The following is a 20,847-nucleotide window of genomic DNA, read 5'->3' as shown; positions in this document are numbered from 1 at the left end:
GTTGCCTCGGATTCATGATGAAGGGAAGGAAAGAGAGAGAGGGACGGAGATCAGAGCGATGCATTCAAGTCGATCATAATAAGCATTAAAGCATTACATGATATTAATCCGGTCGCACCATTAATGTGTATAGGGTTTTGGTCGAGGCCTAATTATGATTGAGAAGAGCGGGGGGTGATTTAGAGGGAGGGGATAAGCAGAGATATATACAGTAGACACACACACACAGGCACACTTACGTTGGGCTGCAGTAATCTCCTTATAGCATCAACCAGGCTGGCTCTGTACTGGTCGAGAAACAAACTGAGAGGGAGAGAGAGAGAGCCAGGTTAGAATGCATTCTGATGATAGCAGCTGCAGATAAAGCAGCAGGCTATTTATTTTCTTTTGTTCACAAATAAATCCAGCAACAGGAAGGAGGGAGAAAAACAATTTGCATGAGTAAGATGCTCTTCCTTTTTGTTTACGTTTGAGTTTCCACCTCAGCCTGCTGCAGAGGCACCGCGAGGAATGCACAACATCAGAAAATCCAGCGTGCGCAGATACCATCGGCAGAAGTAAACACACACACACACACACGTTTACGTGCTCACACGTCTTCTTGGTTTACTTCAAAGCAGCAAAAGCACCTTGAATTTGGGGAATTAATACCTGGAGTGTGCGCTCTGAAGTTAATATGAAGATATAAGAACAAAAAACAGCACAAAGGAAAGGAAATCAAAAAAGTAAGTGTTAATAAAATCAAATAAACGTGTTGCACACACATTAAACACCACGGTGCTGTAACTTGCTTGTGTGTCTTAGGTAGAGTGTGTGTTAATATGTGTGTGTTTTTCCATATAAACAACTTCACAAACAATATGATTAAGACCACAGTCTGACAGAACTCAGTAATTAAAGTGACTAATTCCAGATTATCAGGGTGTTTATGGTGTGCATTCATGTTTGTGTTTGTGTACATCTATAACATGTCTTTAATAAAGTTTAATCATCCACCTTGATAAAAAATAATATCTCTTAATGCTATTTGGGACATAATTAAGTAACAAACAAAAGCTCAAATGTTTAACTTGCAAAAAGTTTTTACAATGTTCGTCTACATCTACTTCCTCTTCGAATGGCACGCTGCACTCTTCTTAAAAGGTAGACCAGATCACCATCGTCTGGTGCTTCTTGTTTAACGGTTTGGTTGGATCGTTCATTAGTTGTACAGTATATTGTATTGTCCTGTCCATGAGTGTTGTGCTCTGAATGTATGTATTTATTGAGTCCGTGTTCTGAACTGTGTCTTATATATTTTGTGTTGTATATGTATTTTAAAGGCCCATCTAAAGACAAATTAGCTAAGGCTATAACTGCTGTGGTGTGTATGGCATTGCTTTACATGCTACTGTAATACATACATACTGCAATATACTGTATGGTGTGTGTGCAATATTAAGTAGGACGCAATATTGTGTTTTTAACTGTGGTTTAGTTTTGTATTTATTTATTGAGCTCTGAACCGGTAAGGACAGCCATCCAACTCGTGTCCTGTACTTCTGCACTGAAATGACAATAAAGTTCCAGCTATCTCATTCTAACACTGATATACGAGAAATGTGATGTCAGGGTTACAAACACAATTGAAAGAACATGTGTGACACGAGGTCTTGTAATAATGTTCAGTTGTTTAACTCTTTAACAAAAGAATTACAAAAACAACAACAACAAACAAGCTAATTAATCAAAAAAATCTGATCTTCAAAGGACATACAAGAACATTTATATAACTTTCGTGAAAATAATATATGAGCTATAAAACAGGTATAAATCTCACATAAAAAAGTTAATGTGGTGTCGTATATGTACAAATTAAAATAAAGTATAATGTCTTTTTCCTCCATATAATTCTTCTTTTGAAACAAGTTGATTGGGATGAGAATCCATGCATCATGTATCACACACACACACACACACACACAGAGAGAGAGCGAGAGAGAGAGAGAGAGAGAGAGACAGCCAGAGGCCCAAATCGACTCCAATCTAAACAAGGTAACACCTGTCTCTATATCCGCAAAGCCAAATTCCAATCCATTATGAAAGTAAGTAGAGCGGTGTGTGTGTGTGTGTGTGTGTGTGTGTGTGTTTGTAGGAGTGTGCATGTTTGTGTGTACCTATTATCACAGATGAGAGTGGAGTAATTTGACTAAAATGCAACAATACAGTGCAGATTTGACATAATCCCGCACATCCGTCCAACTGGCCAGCGGAGAGCCAATCTGGACGGAACTTTCAAATCATGACCTCTGACCTTTTCTCTTTCAAAATCCTCTGATTCGAATAAACAACGAGAGGTGCACATCACAGACTATCCTCTCTATACCATACCTACAGATATCTATATTTGAGTATTTACCTGGTTAATTTAATTAATATGGCTGAATAGCCTGGTTTCCTCACATAGGAGGTGGTGAATGAAAATGGGTAAACAAACAGGGCTTACCATGATGAGCTCGTAGCAAACCCAGGATGGGTGTACGTACGCATGTGTGAAGTTTATTGTTCTTTTAAGGTTAGACGGGGATGCCAAGTTTATTTGACTTGAAAGGTGAGAGGTTTGTGTTTGGTTTGTTTTGCCACAGATATCAGTTCACAGGAAAATGAGTGGTAAGAAAAACAAGGAAGTGAGCTCGCTGGGTGGAGGTAACTGCTGAAACACACACACGCTAAGGGCAGGGGAAGGACAACGTGTCAGGAGGAGGGCAACAGTTAAAGGCATAAAGCTTTGCTTTACAGATGTCTACAACTAACTCAATAACATTTGTACATGAGAAATAAATAAATGCAATTTTAATGTTTTCATAATGTCTTTCTTTAATGTGTTTCTGTGCCATTTTTATAAGGCACTTTGATGGTCCATGTGTGTAAAAGATGCTATATAAAATTGCCTTGACTTGCCAAAAAATGAATTTGCATTCACTTGCTATTATTTTTTTTGGTTGAGTTTAAGTTACTGCCCTCCCATAACATTAAGCACATAATAAAACGTAGATAATAAAATGTATACAATGCAGAGGGAGGTTCTGTCTCACAGTCAATAACACTGTTTAACAGGGAGTCACTCTTTAATAAAGACACAGGTCTCTCAAATTGAGTGCTCTTCCCCTTTAAGGTCACTTTAAGGTCACTTGTGGTGCCCCCAGACTGTCACAGGCCTATTGTCTCACGCTGACCCCTCCCACCCAAGACAGCCCAGTGAACTCCAGTCACAACTGACTGGAGGTCAAAGGTCACATAGGGTGTGTGTGTCTGTGTGAGAGAGCGTTGCAGCTATAATTGTCTGCTTACAGACGTATGTGAACATGCAGGATGTGGTCAAAGCTGAAGGGGTGAGAGCATGGAAACATTACATCAGATACACCTTAGTTTCCTCAGGGCGAAACAAAGGGTTAATATGAGAGGTGGTTTATTTATGTGCATTAGGAGAAGGCTACAATGAAGCTTCTTGAACGTTTGTTGCCCAAAGTTACTAATCAAATCTAGTATGTGTGACAGTCAGCTCATGAGTAAAGCACAAACGAGATGTGCACATCGAAAGAGCTCATGTGAATGTACAGAAGATTCAAATGACACAGTTATAGTAGAAAAACAACACACACACACACACACACACACACACACACACACACATAGACAGGGCTTTATCTCAGTGCCCACACATGGACAGCTTTTGGAGACAGCAGACATGCCAACATCCCAGCCAAGGATCCTCTGCCACCCACATGCACACTGCAGGAATCCCTCTCCCTGTGTGTCTGCATTACACACACACACACACACACACACACACACATGTACAAACTACTGTGTTACTTTCTGGAAAGATCTCCTCTGTTAACAGCTTAAAGGGGACATATTTTTGCAATTAATGCTCTATTATTCGAAAGTGTTTTTTAATCATGTTGGCAAAGTTTGTGTAGTTTAAAAAATTGTATACATATTTCAATGTCATTATTTTTCGGAGCCTCTCCTTCCCCCTGAAACGCACAAGCCGTTTGCCATTCAAAGCTTAGCGATCGGTATTTCGGCCTTATATGTACGAGCCACATTCGCCAGGATGTATCGCAATGGTAAGTTGAAATCTTGACAGCGATTTGACTACAAGCCAGTGCAAGACAGCCACCTGAGGTAAATGACGGTGAATGATGATTGGTTGATTTCAGCGAAAGCAAGGTTCTACGTAGAGACCTGCAGCTGTTCTGAACGGCCCATTTCAGAGGCGACCTTTTTAAAAATGTTATTCTGGAAAAACACAGAATTATGCAGTTTTCACTTTTTCACTGTGAACAATTAACACCCAACAATGTGAAACTGATGCACAATATGAGAATATCCATTCATAAGATATGACTTATTTCATAACAGCACATCTACTCCCTTGTCCCTCATTAAAATGTGTGATATCTAGTCTAAAAATATTATTAAATTCAAACATTTACAAAGCTTATACTTCACTGAAATGTCTATATTTAGTGTATTTGCACTGAAAAATTTCATATTTCCAAGCCATGAGGGCACAGGGAAGCTTTTCAGCTTCAGCCTGCTGGTGTTAAACTCTGCATCTCTTCTATTCTGCAAGAATATGATTTATTTATTCTCAATTGTGTGATCGTATCTTTTACCTTCTGTTATATTTCAGAGCTTTACTGTGTACTCTAAATGTCCTCTTTGTTTGTTCCACGATGAGGAAATGAAATTTATCTTAAGCACTATTTTCTTAAGAAAATAGCAGGAAGACCAAGACGTGCATATTGTGAGTAAGATGATGCGTTCAAAGAATGTGGGTGAGTGTAAAATGCAGCAGAGTATATCTGTCTTCCTCAATGTATGTTTGTATTTGTACGAATGCTGTCGTAATATAAGAAGGACACTGGTGACTATAGCTGCATGACCTTAACAGTTAATATCTTGAGACCGCATTTATCTGTATGCTAACATTTGATTCACACTAATATTTTCCACAGTTGTAACATCAGACAGAAACAATTCACAATATGTGGTTCGAGTGGTGCGATGTCGTAGTGGGTGAAGCTGTACCATATTCATACTTTAACAGCACTCAAATAACATGTCAAAAGTCCTCGACAATTCTTCTTTTGCTCCCCCTTCAAGGATCTGCGGGATACACAGAACACATTCAGATACACAATGTTACACCGAACTCTTCCTGTCCTTGCTCTCCTCCTCTCGTCTGCTCCGCTCTCCTCTCAGCGGTGGTTCCGTTGCTGCAGGTAGGAGCTATAATTAATCGGAGTGGAAGCCGCGTTGTTGACCTTTTCGGAGGTGATCATCACCATGACGCGCCCGTTAATCGGTCAGCCATCACTCTTCAACCACCGCCACTGCAATTATCACACAATCGCTCACTCGCATACACATGCAGGAAAAGATGGCACACAGAAAAACGTACTTGCAGCGCACACACGGCACCGACTCAAAGCGTCTGAGAAGAACCGGCGATATCAAGAAATTCACGTGCAATTTGCTCCGTTCTCACACGATCTGCTTCGTTCTATCGCACACACACGCGCATGTTCAGCAGTCCACTGTAAAATATCCTCTATTAGCTGCCTGCTCTCTTTCTCTCTCTGGGTGTTGTACCTGACTATTACCTGTAATGACCGTGACATTACAATAATGATAACGCAGTTTGCTAATGCTGCACTTAGCACACATGCACACACTCGTGCAGATAGATACACACATGCCGTACACAAGCTCATTTTGTACAGTGTTTGTGAAGCTGGTTGATAGTCAAGTACTTTAGCTTCAGCCAACGGCGTGTGTCCATCTTCTCAGCATGTGTATGAGTGTGATTGTAAACGGACGTAAATGCTTTTAAATCCTCTAGAACTTGAAATAGCTTAAAGGACCATGACCGGACCTACATGTTGTCAAACCGTCATGTTCGTCTGTCAGTTCTTCTGACCGCCCTGAATATGACTATTCACCATTTTCGGCAGGTTGGGAAAATAATAGTTTCTTTATCATTTCAACGCTTCCCAACTGATCAGCAACTAAAGAGAAAATAAATAGAGGAAATCTGAAGGGACATGGAGTCATATGTTATGGGTAACAACATATTTGATAACTTATTAGCTACCATGAGACAACAGCTAATGTTAGCATTCAACTGCTTCCTAGCTAACATTACCGTTAGCTAGGAAATTTACACCTTTCCTATTTCTTCTTGTACGTTTTAAAATTGTAATGTTCGCATTTAACTGCCTTCTAGCTAACATCACCTTTAGCTAGGAAATTTACACCTTTCCTATCTGTTAATTTTTTTTAGTAATGTTAGCATTCAGCCACTGCCTAGCTAATGGTAAGATTAGCTTAGAGGCTGCTGAATGGAAACATTTGCTGTTGTCTGACTGAAGGTAACGTGTTATCAAATATGTGTGGATTTTCTATTTGTCTTTGAAATCTGTTAAATTATGTTTGTTTAGATTCCCTACATCTATACAATTTTCAACCTGGAACACACGAGTATGCCACTGAACAGCATTTTAGCCTCCCAACTTGAGCGTGACATCAGAGCAGAATAGCCACCTTGTAAACATGGTCCATCTTCTCAAGTCTTCTGACCTCTTTGCAGAAGCATGATGCTAAAGTTCAGGAGCTTCTTTTTCCAGAGTCATTAACAGGTGTGCCTGAACCTTGTTGAGGTCAAACTAACACCCCCTTCTGTGTTCTCCTTCAAAATCTGATGTTATTCTCGCACAAACACAGAACCTGCACCCACCCTGACCTCCTGATTTTTTGGGTCTTTTTTTAAAAATATTTTGTGGGCTATTTTTGCCATTATTGATTGGACAGCTGAAGAGTGACAGGAAATATCAGGAGAAGAGAGTGGGGGATGACATGCAGCAAAGGGCCGAGTTGAACCTGAGCTGCTGCGTTGAGCCTCTTTACACGGGGAGCCTGCTTTACCCACTGAGCTAAACCGGCTAAAATTTCTAAATCACTGCTGGTACAAGCATCTGAGTCCCTCGGCAGCACCCAACCAGGAGCTTTCAAGGAGGCCGGATGCTGAAAAAAAGGACACTTTGTGGCTAATTGGTAGCTGGCACAACTAAAGTTTTTCTTTGATTGCTAATCATTTCTATTTTTCTATCCTTTATTTACCACTACAGTCATGTCTTTGTGTTTTTGTGTGTGTGGGTAAACAAGTCAAGGCTGTTCAATCCATATGGTTCGATAGATCTGCTATAAAGAAAAGTCTAAGACCTTTTTCAGAGGAACAATACAAAGTCCCAATTGCTTTTACAGACATACTTTCCTTTCTTCATATGTTTTCCAAGGATGTCTCTGTGCACAGTACGTGACAAATCACGATGCATTTCACCTCGCACACTACAACTGAGCCATAAAAACCATGTAATTTTTGATTGGCCACAAGATCTACATTTCAATGACCGATGGGCTAATTGTTATGTTTATGTTGCTCTATCTCTCCATTTCCATCTCCATTTCTGCTCCTCCCTCCATCCGCCCTCAACTCTTTCTTTATCTTACTGTGTCTCCTTCCTTGTCAAGGCGCAATTATTTGCAATTTGCCTAAGTCATCCATTTGCTGGGACACCAAGCATGAAAACGAGGCAATTTGGTGTAAAATGGAGGCAGGCGGGCATCTGAGCATATGTGTGTGTGCGTGTGTGTGTGTGCGTGCATGTGTGGACAAGGCAGGGGAAAGTCCAGGCGCTGGTGGGGGGCCGTGCAAGAACTGTCACACAAAAACGCAAAAATTAAAGCCATAAACGCACACACAGAGACAGATCTGTGAGTGTGTGAGTGTGTGCGTGTTGTGCGCCGACCTACCAGTCTGCACACATGACGATGTCAAAGTGACCCTCCAGTGCTGAAATGTCCATCTCACAGTCCCACCTCACCACCCTGTAATGACACATATAAAACAGAGACCAGTTTAGTGTTTGCACAGATTGTGGAAGAAGAAAGACGGCGAGCGACATCCGTTTCTCTCTCTCCCCGACACTTTGAGCTTCTTGAACCCCGACACCTCTCCCTCTGACACCCGCTGTTTTTCTGCCTCAGTAGAGACTTGGAGAAAGTGTCAGGGAGGGAAGACATGTCACCTGTGAGGTGTGAGGCTTGACATTTATACCATGTGAACACACACACAAACACACACGCACGCACGGAATGGCCACTCTCTTGCTCTTGCATATACTGTTGGAAAACCTAGAGTCAAAGCCGGTTTTAAATGCTCTACAATACAAGAAAATTGATTCAAAATGTGGGGAAAAAGACAACAAATGGTTTGCACATTAGTACACAATATATACAATACATAGCGAGAGAAGAAAGTGTATGATAGGATCTGCTCTCAGGAATCAGTAAATAGTGAGAGCTGAAAGAGAACAGGAAAAAATAATAACCAAGTTCAGTTTCATGAATTTTTTTTTTTTTTTTAAATTTCATTACCTATCGAGGTGCTTCTCTGTCAATTGCCGTAAGTAATTATTACAGTTCAGGGGAACCAGTTAGCTCAGTTGGTAGATCGGCGAGTCCTCGCTGCATCGGCCCTGGGTTCGATTCCAGCCTTTGGCCCTTAGGTTCAGGTTTTTTAGTCATTATTTTTAAAAGACGTCAAAACGTTTTCTCTTTTTAAACTAATTTAATCAACCAACACAGGTTCAATCTGCTGTAAAGTCCTTTCTTCCGTCCTTACAATAATTGTTTCCTGATGATGTTCTGCACGGGCAGAATAGATCCTCAGCTGAGGAAATGTATATAGAAACTTCTGGAATGTAATGTTACGCATGTAAAGCCACAGAACAAGGCCGTGCAGTTACAGTAGCACATACTGCACATTCCTTTCTTGCCTTTTTTGCAGCAGCAGTGTTGGTATTTACCGTTAAAACTTTTTATATATTCGCCATCGTATCTCATGTATCACTCTGTTTTGTGCGGAGAGCAAAAGCAGGCCGAATGTAATCCATAATCAATAATTGTGCTTCTTATTAATCTCTATAAACAGACAGCTGCATGTAAGTTCAGCTAACAATCTGTTCTAGATCTAAAATTTAACTTGAGATGAATTCCCTGACGCAGTGTCACAAAAGCCGTTCAGATTTCCAGACTTCCTCGAATGCACCAGATCGATCCAACCTCCGTTCAACAAAGATTTTAAAATAAATTTTCTTCTCCTCTTAAGGACAGACCTGACAAAGCTTCATTTTTACTTTTTACTAATCTGCATCATGATGTTGAAATTTCAGCAAAGGTAATTAAAGTAAATCACAAGACAATTTCTGTAAACAATGCAGCAGGCGGAAAAGGAAGTCTTGACGGGAAGTCCTTTATATTGCTAACTGCTGGCTACACACCCGACATGTTCAACGTCGTCCCCAGAGGCTTTATCGTCTTCAGATCGATTATCAATTAAAGGCAAATGCCAAAAAAGAAAAAGTAAAACAAAGGGGAAAAAATGATGACAGTTTGGTTTTGTATTTTGGTAGAGAATGAAAAAGGTTTGCTATGAGAGAAGGAATTTTCACTCTGCCTTGAAGTGCCATGTTTGTCCGTGTCCACCAGTCTCAATCGCAATTGTTGTGGTCACTCAGTCTGCCATTAATGACTTTATTTACTCCCTGGTCACTCGTGGTTTCTGTCTTTTCAGTGCTAAATATTAAAGCGTACATGTCATGCATTAACAGTAATCATTAAGTTCTCTTCCTTCGGCTAGAATATGGATGCTCCAGGTTGTGTGAGGGCGATGTGCTGACACTGTGTAGCATTTAGAGCTCTTTCCTGCATCTCTTTTTCCACACCATTTTCCCTCTCTCTCTCTCTCTCTCTCTCTCTCTCTCTCTCTCTCTCTCAGTCTGTTAGGCAGAGTGGGGGATTATTAATTAGGCATTATTAACACTCAGTAAACAAAACATTAGGCCCGGCTAGAAACACAATCTCGATGCGCGGCAGGAGGTCCCAACACACACATGCATGTGCGCGCACCATCACGCGACATGCCCCTCCCTCTCCCTCCCCTTGTCCAATCGCATCGTGCCCTTCGCCCTCTCTCGCGGTGCGGCGATGACAGCAGGCATAATCTGAAAAGAAAACAATCAAAGTAATGTAGCCTAATTATACGTTTACTTTTTCACTCCATCTTCCACTCGTGTAAATATGCGCAGGAGGGAGAGACGAGAGAGAGAGGGAGCGAGAGAGAGAGGAGGAAGGGGAAATGCTTTTTGTGTGACTGAGACAACAATTAACTACATTTTAGCTCGTCCTTGCATACTGTATGAGGTGTGTGTGTGTCTGTAAGGGAAGTGGAAAGTTATCTTGATGGTTTCTGGCTGAGAAGCCACTTTTGAAGGGAATCAATTTGCTTAGATGACTGTGTGCGCATGTACACACACACACACATACGCACACACTCTATTTGATGAATGACTATAAGAGTATTTAGTTCACATGGTTTGGTTTTACATCACCCCTTTTTAAAATGTAAAGACATAAAGATGGTAGGTAAGCATTTCATTTAATTCACACAAAACTATTGTCAAAGTTTGCTTTTCCCACCTTGAGTTGGTCCAAAATCATCACTTAAAGATATTTGATAAACATGAATAAAGCTATATTTCAGTTATATGACAAAGGCAGTCGATAGTTAAGTCAAAGTCTTTGCAGGGCCCGAAGTAACAACCTTTGGGCATCTGAAACAGGAAACATTTTGGTTGAGATGACAATAAGGATTTTCTACCAGAAAAATTAACTGCCTTCACTTAGTTGATAACATATTTGCATTTGTCTGAACGTAAACTCAGGTTTTTAAGGGCTGAAAATATGTGCAAAAGTCCAGAAATCACCACAACATGCATCTCTTCTGAAGCATCTTAAACTGTCAAACTGTGCTGTCATGAAAAATGTCTGTTTGTGTAGCTTTTGTGCCCTTTACTTACCATGGACCTTATTCCACATGTGGCTTTTACGCATGGTTTTTAATTAAAGTGAGATATACAAGCCTGGATGTATAATATATGTGTGTTTAAAGGGGGGTATTGTGCTACTTTCGAGCTTCATATTTCACTTTGATACCTGTTGAGTAGCTTAGCATAATTTATAGTTAAAAAAAACTCACACTGGTGCTCTGTACAGGCCCTCATACAGCCTCTGTCTGAAACGACTCTCTTTAAGAAACCCCGCCCCTACAAACCCACTAGCTTCTGACTGGCCAGTTTTGTGATGTCACAGAGCGCAGTGTGTAGAAAAAACTGTGTGAAACCTGGTGTTCACAGCAGCCTGCAGACTGAGCTGAGAAGCCTGGAGATTACTCCAACATACTTTAACCTACAGATTTGAAACTTCCCCCACGTTCAGTCTGGACATCCAACATTGTAACATTATATATATGTCTTAAAATGTGAAACAACATAATACCCCCTCTTTAAGATTTTCACTGGGGCTACCCGAACTAAAAATGTGTGCACTTCAATATCTGACCCACTTTCAACTAAAAATGTTTACACCTCATCAAACACTACACACAGTCTAGTGTTTTATCTGACTGCTCATGTACAGCACTTTCTTATCTACATCTGTATCTGTCTATAAAGACTAAAGAAAATGGTCTCACCTGGCGGATACATGTGTTGACCCGAACTTTCCAGCTTGCCTGTTTCTCTCGACCAGCCCTTGAACATCTGACGTGCCACGGTCAAGGATTCATCACACACACACACTATCACAGGAAAATGCTGAAAGTTCCCATATGACCTGAAATAAATGTCCTTGTTTTACATACAGTACACACAGCCAAAGATGTCTATAATTGGTGAGAATTTTAGTAATTGTTTAAAATGAGTGTAAGTTAAGTTAATTGTATTTAAATTGTGTGATACAAAAATGGGCCTAAAAAATTAAAGCCACCATATGTAGGATTTAAAAATTGTCTTCTCTGCCACCCAATGGTAGATTTTTGGATTGGGGTGTGTCATGTTGCAAAAGATCTACAACAACTTAAAAAACCTTCTTTGGGTTAAAACACATAGTTGACACCCACAAAGAGACAACATGAGTGAGCAGAGATGATCTCCAGGGACAGAGCGGCGGCCTGCAGGAGCAGATCACAGCAGCCTCTAGCTGGATCAATGGGAAGGCTTTTAACCACAGATACACAAGCTCACACCGTAACCCTCTCACGCGCACACACACACGCAGATGAGCGCACACAAAGGCAGGGCGATTGATGTCAAGTTGTCTCGTAATACACTGGCTTGTGGAGTTGCAAAGCAATTCAATTAGGATTTCCTTGTCTTTAAAGCCCGCAAAGAGCTGAGACAAATCCAATCGACAAAGACAGAGAGCGAGAGGGCGAGAGAGAGGGAGGGAGAGAGGGAGGGGAGCAGGAATGCGTGATTAGTTGATAGATGGATTGATAACTGGAGAGCCAATCCAAAATCAAAGGGGCACGGATACACAGTAATATAGGTTAGCACACATTTATACACATGCACAAGCATGAGCGCTCACACACATGCCGGACACCTGTGCATCAGTGTGTTATGCATAGGGATGACAGGGCGAAGAGCAGAGCAGCTTACTGTAATCTCATCACCAGCACACCACTAGGGGAGAGGTCAGCAGATGCACGCACACGCACACACACACACACACACACACACACTGAAATAAAGAGGAAAAAGTGAGATTGAACATTAAAGTGGACGAATATTTGCTCCCATCACTTGAAGTAGACAAGTAGCAGCCAACGACATGCATCAATCATTCTTAATGGAACATTTCAATTGATTTCCAACATGAGTATTCAAGGTCACAGCAAAGTCTCTCCTCTGCGCGGTGTGTATTTGTGTGTGTGTATCTGCACTACATAAATGAGGTCAACAACTTAGAAGGAAACGGGAATTCCATTCTCGAGCCATATCTAAATATCGTCTATTCACAACTTCTGTTCCCCGCATATCTTCTCATCTATTTCACTGTGTAAAACCCAGCCATATCACAAGCCGCTATCTCTTTCCATTGTAACACCAGCAGCACAATAAATGCATGTGAGACAAACAATGTGAGCCATTAGCGCAAGGCTAAGACCGGCAGCGGGAGGAAACGCCACACAGTGCCGGCAGTGTGTGAACGAGCCAATTTGGCCGAGCCCAGAAGAAATTATCCGTCTTTCTCAGCCCTCCCTTTCTCTTTCTGTGTGTGTTCGATCCATTTCTCGCTATGATTTCACTTACAATTCTCTCTGTGTGTTTGTTCTGTGAAACAAAGCGCTCGGTCAATGGCGTATTGTTTGTGTGGCTGAGTGTGTGCGTGTGTTTTACAGGCTTCATAATGTTATTGTCGGGTGTTATTGTGATCAGTAAAGGAGAACTGTAGCCGGATGAGATGGATATATTGTAAGAGCAGCTAAATATAGAAGCGCCGTGTCGGTCAATGGGGAAGAAATGTGTATTTATATTTCCTGCTTTTGTGAAACAAATGTAGCAAATCAGAGTGTGTATTTCTTGGTTCTTTTCTTTGTGTGTATTTTTGGTTGAGTGAATAAAGCAGGATCGGGGCGGATGGTAGGAGAAAAAAAGACAAGACTGATGATAGAAGATGGGAAGAAAAAAGAGCATACAAAGGAGTTTAGACAGGGAGAAGTGTAAAATGGGTAGAAAAGAAGAGCTGGTTTGTAAGAGTTGATCAATAAGCCAGTCAAAGAACAAATGTTGGCGAGAAGAAAAAAAAAACTCACCTAAAGATTTGTCCAAAAAACTTAATTATAGGCCTGAACCTTAACCACACACAAAAACATTTTAAACAAACCTTGATTGTTCCTTCTTCCAAAACACTCATCAAGCCCTTACTCCAGACTTAGCATTAGATGAAGTCCCAAACAAAATCTGACAGGATGGCAATTACTGTGCTCTTAACATGGCATTGTGGGCAGCTAGGATTGGTAGATGCCATGTTGAGCTGTAGTGCTGGGTATTTGTCACTGTGGGCGCCCATCTGCTGCCTTTGCCTAAAGATAATAGAGGTGGGTGGCTATTCTTCTTTCACTCTCCGAACCAATCTCGGATTTTAGGGCTGAAACACCAAGGTTATAACACACAGTCTTTTCAAGTTAATAATTTTCACTAAAATATTCGGCGTATAGCTACAGCAGGAAGAAATAAAAATACTAGATTTGATTCGTAATAATAACGGTTTAAATTTCAAGATGCTTTTGGTGTATTACGGACAATTTGCACAACGATTTATGACTGATTAAGCAGACACTATGAGGCTAGGATAATACTAGACCAGGTTGCAGTCAGTTATTTTATAGCTGCAATCAACATGAACATTTGACCACCTGAACATTAACACCATGCAATGGGACTACACATCCACGAGCAAATGTGAAATACAGGGGTGTGTGCGATACTAAGGACGGCACAATGTGCAATATTATTTTTAATTGTGGTTCTTTTTTAAATGTATGAATTTATTTTTCTATCTCTGCATCAGTAAAGACAGCCATCCAATTTCGTTGTACTGTACTCCTGCACTACAATGACAATAAAGGTCTATCTTAAGCTCTTATCTTGGTGTAATTGCACACTCAGCTGCCAGTTTATTAGTCTTTAGTACAACAGTCCTTTAATAAATCCTCCCTTCACGAAGGTTATAACGTTCTGTTATTGTTCATCATTTTCAGGTTTCGCAATATGGGCTATTGCAATTTTCAAATCGCAGGAGGCGCAATATTTTTTGCGGGTGAAATGTGTGTATAAAACATAATTCTAATTTAAATATTGTGTTGCAGAGATGCTCTGGCCTACACATCATACACAGACAAAAGTATCAAATATCTTCGCTTGGTACCGATCCCAGCAAAAATCACACCATAATCACAATTAAATATTTTTTCAAAATCGTTCAGCCCTATTATTCAACCTACCCTCACTGATATAAATGATGTGAATGAAATAGTAGAAACACTCCTTGGTATAACGTAACACTGTTCAATAAGACCACAAACTGCAGCCTCTAAATGACCATACAGTTTTACTCTCTTCGGATTAGAGTTGAAACGTCTTCAAGAACTTCAACCAAGTCCAGCTGCCTTTTGGATCAAGCTTAGAATGACCATGACCTGGATGACTGAGAACCTTCACAGACACCTCTCTTCAATGGTTTTGAAAGAAGCTGTGGATTACGGACCCGAAACAGCACATTTTAAGTTTGTTTTCTAGAGGCCTGAATCCAAATACATTATTTTGGAATAATGTGATAGAAACTATACAGATATAATATAAGATATTTCTTCTTCCGAAAGTAGCTTTTGTTAATAAAATGAGAGAGAGAAGGAAAGAAAAAGTACAGTATGAAAATGTAGAAAAAATATATAACAGAACTTATCATATGGGGCTGCATGTTTGTGCAAGGGTTAGCGCTGTCGCCTCACAGCGAGCTCAAACAAAGGGGGCCTTTCTGTGTGGAGTTTGCATGTTCTCCCTGTGCACGTGCTGGTTCTCCCCAGGTACTCCGGCTTCCTCTAACAGTCCAAAGACATGCTCATCAGGTTCATTGGTGACTCTCAATTGCCCGTAGGTGTGGGTGAAGATTGTCTGTCTGTGTGTCAGCCCTGTGACTGACTGGCAATCAGTCCAGAGCGTACCTCGCCTCTCGCCCAATGACAGCTGGGATAGGCTCCAGCACCCCTGCGACCCTGAACAGGATAAGCGGTATAGATAATGGATGGATGGAAATTATCATATGCCCATATTAAATCAATATCTTGCCTTGGAGGCCGAGCAATTGCAACGAATGAATGTCTATTTTTTCTTTATTAAATTATGGCACGTGTAATCGACAGTGTATAGAACATCTATCATGCGTTAGATGTAATACTGCAGGCATATAATATTTTTCACATGTGAAATTGGCTCCACATATGATTAAATCATGTTTCATTTTTGAATACAAAAAGCCCCTCATTGTCTTATTGAAACAGCAATAAAAAGGACAAAAGTTTTCATATAAATAAATCCATATGAATGCATGAAAATAAATGAGAGCGAGAGGAGCGAGGCAGAGATAGAGAGATAGACAAAAAGAGAAGGGGAGAGGACGATGAAAGGATACTCTGAATGGACTTCTCGTTCCCATCTGATAGCAGAACTTCTTTCACGTCAGCACAAATGGCAACCTGAGAGACAGAGAGACAGGTAAAAGACCGAGAAATGAAACAACAGGGAACAAAAGAACAAAACCAAAAGCACCCTTAGATGAAGCAAACATCTGAACGCACACACACAATAATGACATAACCATATCTACAAAGCTTCACTCATGGCAGCCCGGCCCGCCCCACCCTCCCTCTCTATTGCTCCCTCTCCTCGCTGCCATTTCCCTCTCTATCTTCACCCCATTTTTATGTCTGCATTATTTTAATCATTCAATCAAATCAGTCAATACTTTTATCATTGTGGCTAGCGGTGGGGGCTGCTATCTTGCTATCACTCTGTTCAGTAATTGCATTGTGACAGGGGATGATGGCAAGCGCAGAGCCTTTTCATTTGACGCTGGGTGTTTATCGGGCCGAGCCATCACTCCGTTCGCCGCTGTCACTCTGCACTCGGCTCGCCGGGCCTGCCTGATGCCCTTCATATAACTTTGCGGAGCAGACTGTGAGAGACGAAGGGAAAGAGAGGGAGGGGAGGGAGACGGGAGAATGGATAGACAGCTTTGTGCTGCGCCGTGTGTCTCTGTGTTAGGGAGATATAGATAGAGAGGTGTGTGCTTTACTATAACCTCATCTTTTCACATTTTCTTTTCTTTGCTGATGCTTTTTTATATCAGCAAGTGTGTGTCAGGCTGTCAATTTCTGTTAAGAAGGGTGTGTGTGTGCATATACCCATGGGTGAGCATAAGTGCAAGTAGCTATTGTGTTGGTATGCACACATATTCTGTTAGGTTGATGGATGTAATCTTGAAGCGTATGTCATATAAAAAACACACTATGTAGCATATCAAGTGTATGAAAATGTCTGTAATAACACACATGCATGCTTTCACACACACACATACAGACACACACATGTTAAGGCCCTGCAGGGTGTGTGAGGGGGTCACTGAGTGCTGTGCGACCCACCATCTGTTCAAATGGAGGAAGGGACCTCCAGGCTGAACCAGAGCATCCAGCTGAAAGATCTGGAACCCAACTTTGCAACCCATGAGCAACCACCCGCCACCCGCCGACACCACTATACACACATGCAGAGTCAGACTATGTCAAAAGCTCACAAACATTGTTATAGTAAAGGTTATCAAATGGTCAAACTCCGTAGACTGCTGTAAAGTAGGAAGTACGATATCAAACCCGAGCCTATGCATTGTTTAAGAATGACAACCAACGTTCCCTGTCCTTAACCATGTGCAATCTTAACAATTTAACCCCAACCCTGTTAATGTGACTACACCTAAATAGATCTTGACACTAAAGTATTAGATTCATAAAACTTATTTGTTTGACAATGGTGATGTAACATTTTAAGAATTCAATGTTGCACTGTTCAATCAGAATATGCTTCTTTGTGTTGTTCTAGGGGATGGGCATGTACCATATATGGCCTTGTAATTTGTAAGACTTGTTGTAACTACAGTATATATGTGCAAACATGTCTGATCTGTCGGTTGAGTATCATACAACACATCAATAAGCACTTTTACAGTGTTTGGTTACCCTCCCAATGGCAAGAATAAGGGGCCAAATATGCCTCCCTGAGGAACCCCAGTTGCTGACTGATTAGAATGAAAACCACATTTACGTGTTTACCTTAAATGTATGAAAAAGAGACTGAAGTTTTAAAGTCTGAAGAGTAGGAAATTGATGTGTTGTATATATTTTTTTCGAACCTGTGGGCCACCACGCCGAGGACTGAGCTTCTGCACATGGTTCACGCGCACGTCAACCACTGAGCCAAGCCGGCGCCCCAGGGTAAGAATTTTTAGGCTACAAATGTAAACGTGATATATCTTCATTTGATTGCAGGTGTGGGGGGTCTAGGTTTTGGCCTAAAAAGATGCCTTTATATCTTTATAATAAAATAATAAATTTCATATTATTCTGAAATCTAGAGTGCAATTTCACAGCACACTGCAGGGGCATGTGTAAAAAAAAAAAGGGGGGAAATGAAATGTGTGAAAATGGTACAGAAGAGAAATTGGATGAATGACAAGAAGCAGGTCGAGAGAGAGGAAAGAAATGAAAGCAGTTAAGAATAATTAACAAACTGTTCACATGAACAACAGTGAAAAAACTGGAATGTGGTGTCGGTGGCGGATGAAGGAGGGATGAGGAGGAGGAGAGGTGTGAAGGAAGGACTCCATCTCAAGCCACCAATGTCAAAACATGGTGTATTGACTGCGAAGAGATAAAACCAGGCTTTTTCTCACACCAACACACACGCACACACAACACACACACACACACACACACACACACACACACACACACACAAACAGAATGGCCTCTAGCAGATCGATGGGACACTGACGCCTGCTATGTGGAGGGGCCCTTAAGACCCTGGCTAATAAACCCTATGGCTGACAGACTATATCTGAGTGTGTCTGTCAGTGTGTGTGTGTGTGTGTGTGTGTTGTGTGTTCTGTCAATACAAGACAGCTTTTAAGACCCAAGCTAGTTCATATAGCTAGGTGTCACTACTCAGGTGGTCTGGTGATTGTGTGACTGTGCTGATAAACCTAAGGAAATAGCTGTTAAAATCATTATTTCAAATGAAATGACACTGGCGCATAATCAGAGTATTTTATCTTCAGAGTGAGTGTACCTCAAAATGTAAAGTTGCTTGCTCTTAAAAGTTGCTGATAGAAATGTTTTCTTACTTTTAAGAAAAAATAAATCAACCTTACTGCTAAGGATAATATTGTGTTTCATGAATGAGCTTGGTATGTTGTGCTTAATTCAGCAGAACATACATTAGCAAGAGGTACAAATACTGTTGCCATATTAACATGAAGACTTGTTGTAATTATAAATGTGCAAACATGTGTAATCTGTCTCATTGAGTATCATGCAACACATCATTAAGCACATGTTTGGTTACCCTCTCCAAAGCAAGAATAAGGGGCCGAATATGCTTCCCTGAGGAACCCCAACTGTTGATTGGTTAGAATGAAAAACCACATTCACAGACAACATTGTTCATTAAATTATCTTTGAGGTATTTTGTGACACTTAATTACGTTAAGTAACCAGAGTTACCAGAGTAATCTGTCTGGTTGAGTATCATGCAACACATCAATAAGCACTTATACAGTGTTTGGTTACACTCTCCATAGCAAGAATAAGGGACCGAATATGCTTCCCTGAGGCACCCCAACTACTGATTGGTTTGAATGAAAAAACACTTTCACAGACAAGATAGTTCATTTAAGTATGTTGGAGATATTTTGTAACCAATTATTAACTTTGGGTAAAGTAAGAATTTGACTGAAAAAAGTTACATTGCAGTTTAAAGGTTGGAATAATTTGAGCAGATTGCTAATTACAAAAAGAAAGTAAATTGAAGGTAATTGATAAAAAAAAACAAAAAAACTGTGAGTTTGATAAATTAAGGAGGAGTCACACCTGAGGACTGACGGACAAAGAAAGTGTTGCCTAGGAAACTCCTAATTGTTCACACACACTTAGGATTTGCTTAAGAACTCATATGTATTGTAAATTCTTTTAGATAAAAAACTTGCGATGCATAAAAGTTGTTTTAAATATTATTTAACTATTTAGGAACTAACATAGGGAAGAGATCTTCTATGACTATGGCTTAAGGTTGATTTAATAGGTTGAAAGACTGAGCACGCATACGTACACAAACGTGCAAAAACACAAGAAGTGAATGATATGTATATGAAGAGGTATGAATACTGTGTGCCCATGCTGTTTGTGTATCGATTGGTGGGGGTCAATTTCATTAGGGAAGCCAAGCAACTTCTCCTACAGAAATCTGTGTATGTATGTGTGTGTGTGTGTGTGTGTGTGTGTGTGTGTGTGTGTGTGTGTGTGTGCGTGGGTCACTTACCATGAGCCCAGCAAGACAAGTCATACCTCCTCCCAACTCACACACTGCACCCCTGAGAGACAGAGAGAAGAGTGGGAATAAGATTCACCTTGTTGAGCCCAAACTAGCACTTTAGCACTAACACACACACGCAAACACACAGTACAGTAGACACACACTTACAACAGCTCATGCTATCATCCACACACATGCACACTCACACAGTAAACACAGCAGGATAAGAAATATCAATTCAACCATCAACCTGAAAGCTGAATACTGAACATTGAGAAGCACAAGCTCAATCAGCGGGAATCTGAGAAAACACACACACACACACACGCTCACAGAGTCCTGTAGCTTGCATGCTCATTCAACCCCTCTCTCCATCCTCTTCCTCCTTTCATCTCCCCTTCCCCTCCGTCTCTGCCCCTGTCCTCTTTCATCCCTTCATGCCTCCCTCCCTCTCTCGCTGACCTTCACCACGCTGCTCTGATCAATACCCCTCTCTTCCTCGCCTCCCGCCTCTTGAATGTTAAAACAGGAAATCAAAGGGTGACGTTCCACCTTGAGTGGAAATCAAAGGTGCCTGGGTGCTTTTCAGCCCCGTGCCGCAGGGCAGGCCGACGCTCAGCAGACGCGAGCAGGGGAAAGAGCAACGCAGAACAACACAGCGTGGCAGGGAAAGATACAGCAGCATTTACAGCGGGTTCCAGCACTAAATGAACAGGTTAAATGTAGAAGTATTGATATATTGTAGTGTAAT

General features: G+C 41.0%; 1 protein-coding gene across 1 annotated transcript in view; it reads right to left on the bottom strand.

Annotated features, from left to right (window-relative positions):
- The window catches only part of camkmt (calmodulin-lysine N-methyltransferase), a 117,107-nt gene that overhangs the window by 12,232 nt on the left and 84,028 nt on the right, over positions 1 to 20,847 (bottom strand). Inside the window, exons 5-9 of the mRNA XM_069659059.1 lie at positions 20,103 to 20,154; positions 16,147 to 16,210; positions 11,645 to 11,711; positions 7,864 to 7,938; positions 240 to 303 (exon numbers count right to left, since the gene is read on the bottom strand). Of these exons, the coding sequence (XP_069515160.1) occupies positions 240 to 303; positions 7,864 to 7,938; positions 11,645 to 11,711; positions 16,147 to 16,210; positions 20,103 to 20,154 (322 nt within the window). The remainder of the gene's footprint in view (positions 1 to 239; positions 304 to 7,863; positions 7,939 to 11,644; positions 11,712 to 16,146; positions 16,211 to 20,102; positions 20,155 to 20,847) is intronic.

This window comes from Semicossyphus pulcher, unplaced genomic scaffold, assembly GCF_022749685.1.
Source record: "Semicossyphus pulcher isolate SPU_LCO1_2020_fin unplaced genomic scaffold, fSemPul1.0.p SCAF_12, whole genome shotgun sequence".
NCBI lineage: Eukaryota > Metazoa > Chordata > Actinopteri > Labriformes > Labridae > Semicossyphus > Semicossyphus pulcher.
The sequence above is the reverse complement of the archived record's forward strand: the minus strand, read 5'-3'. Positions and strand labels throughout refer to the sequence as shown.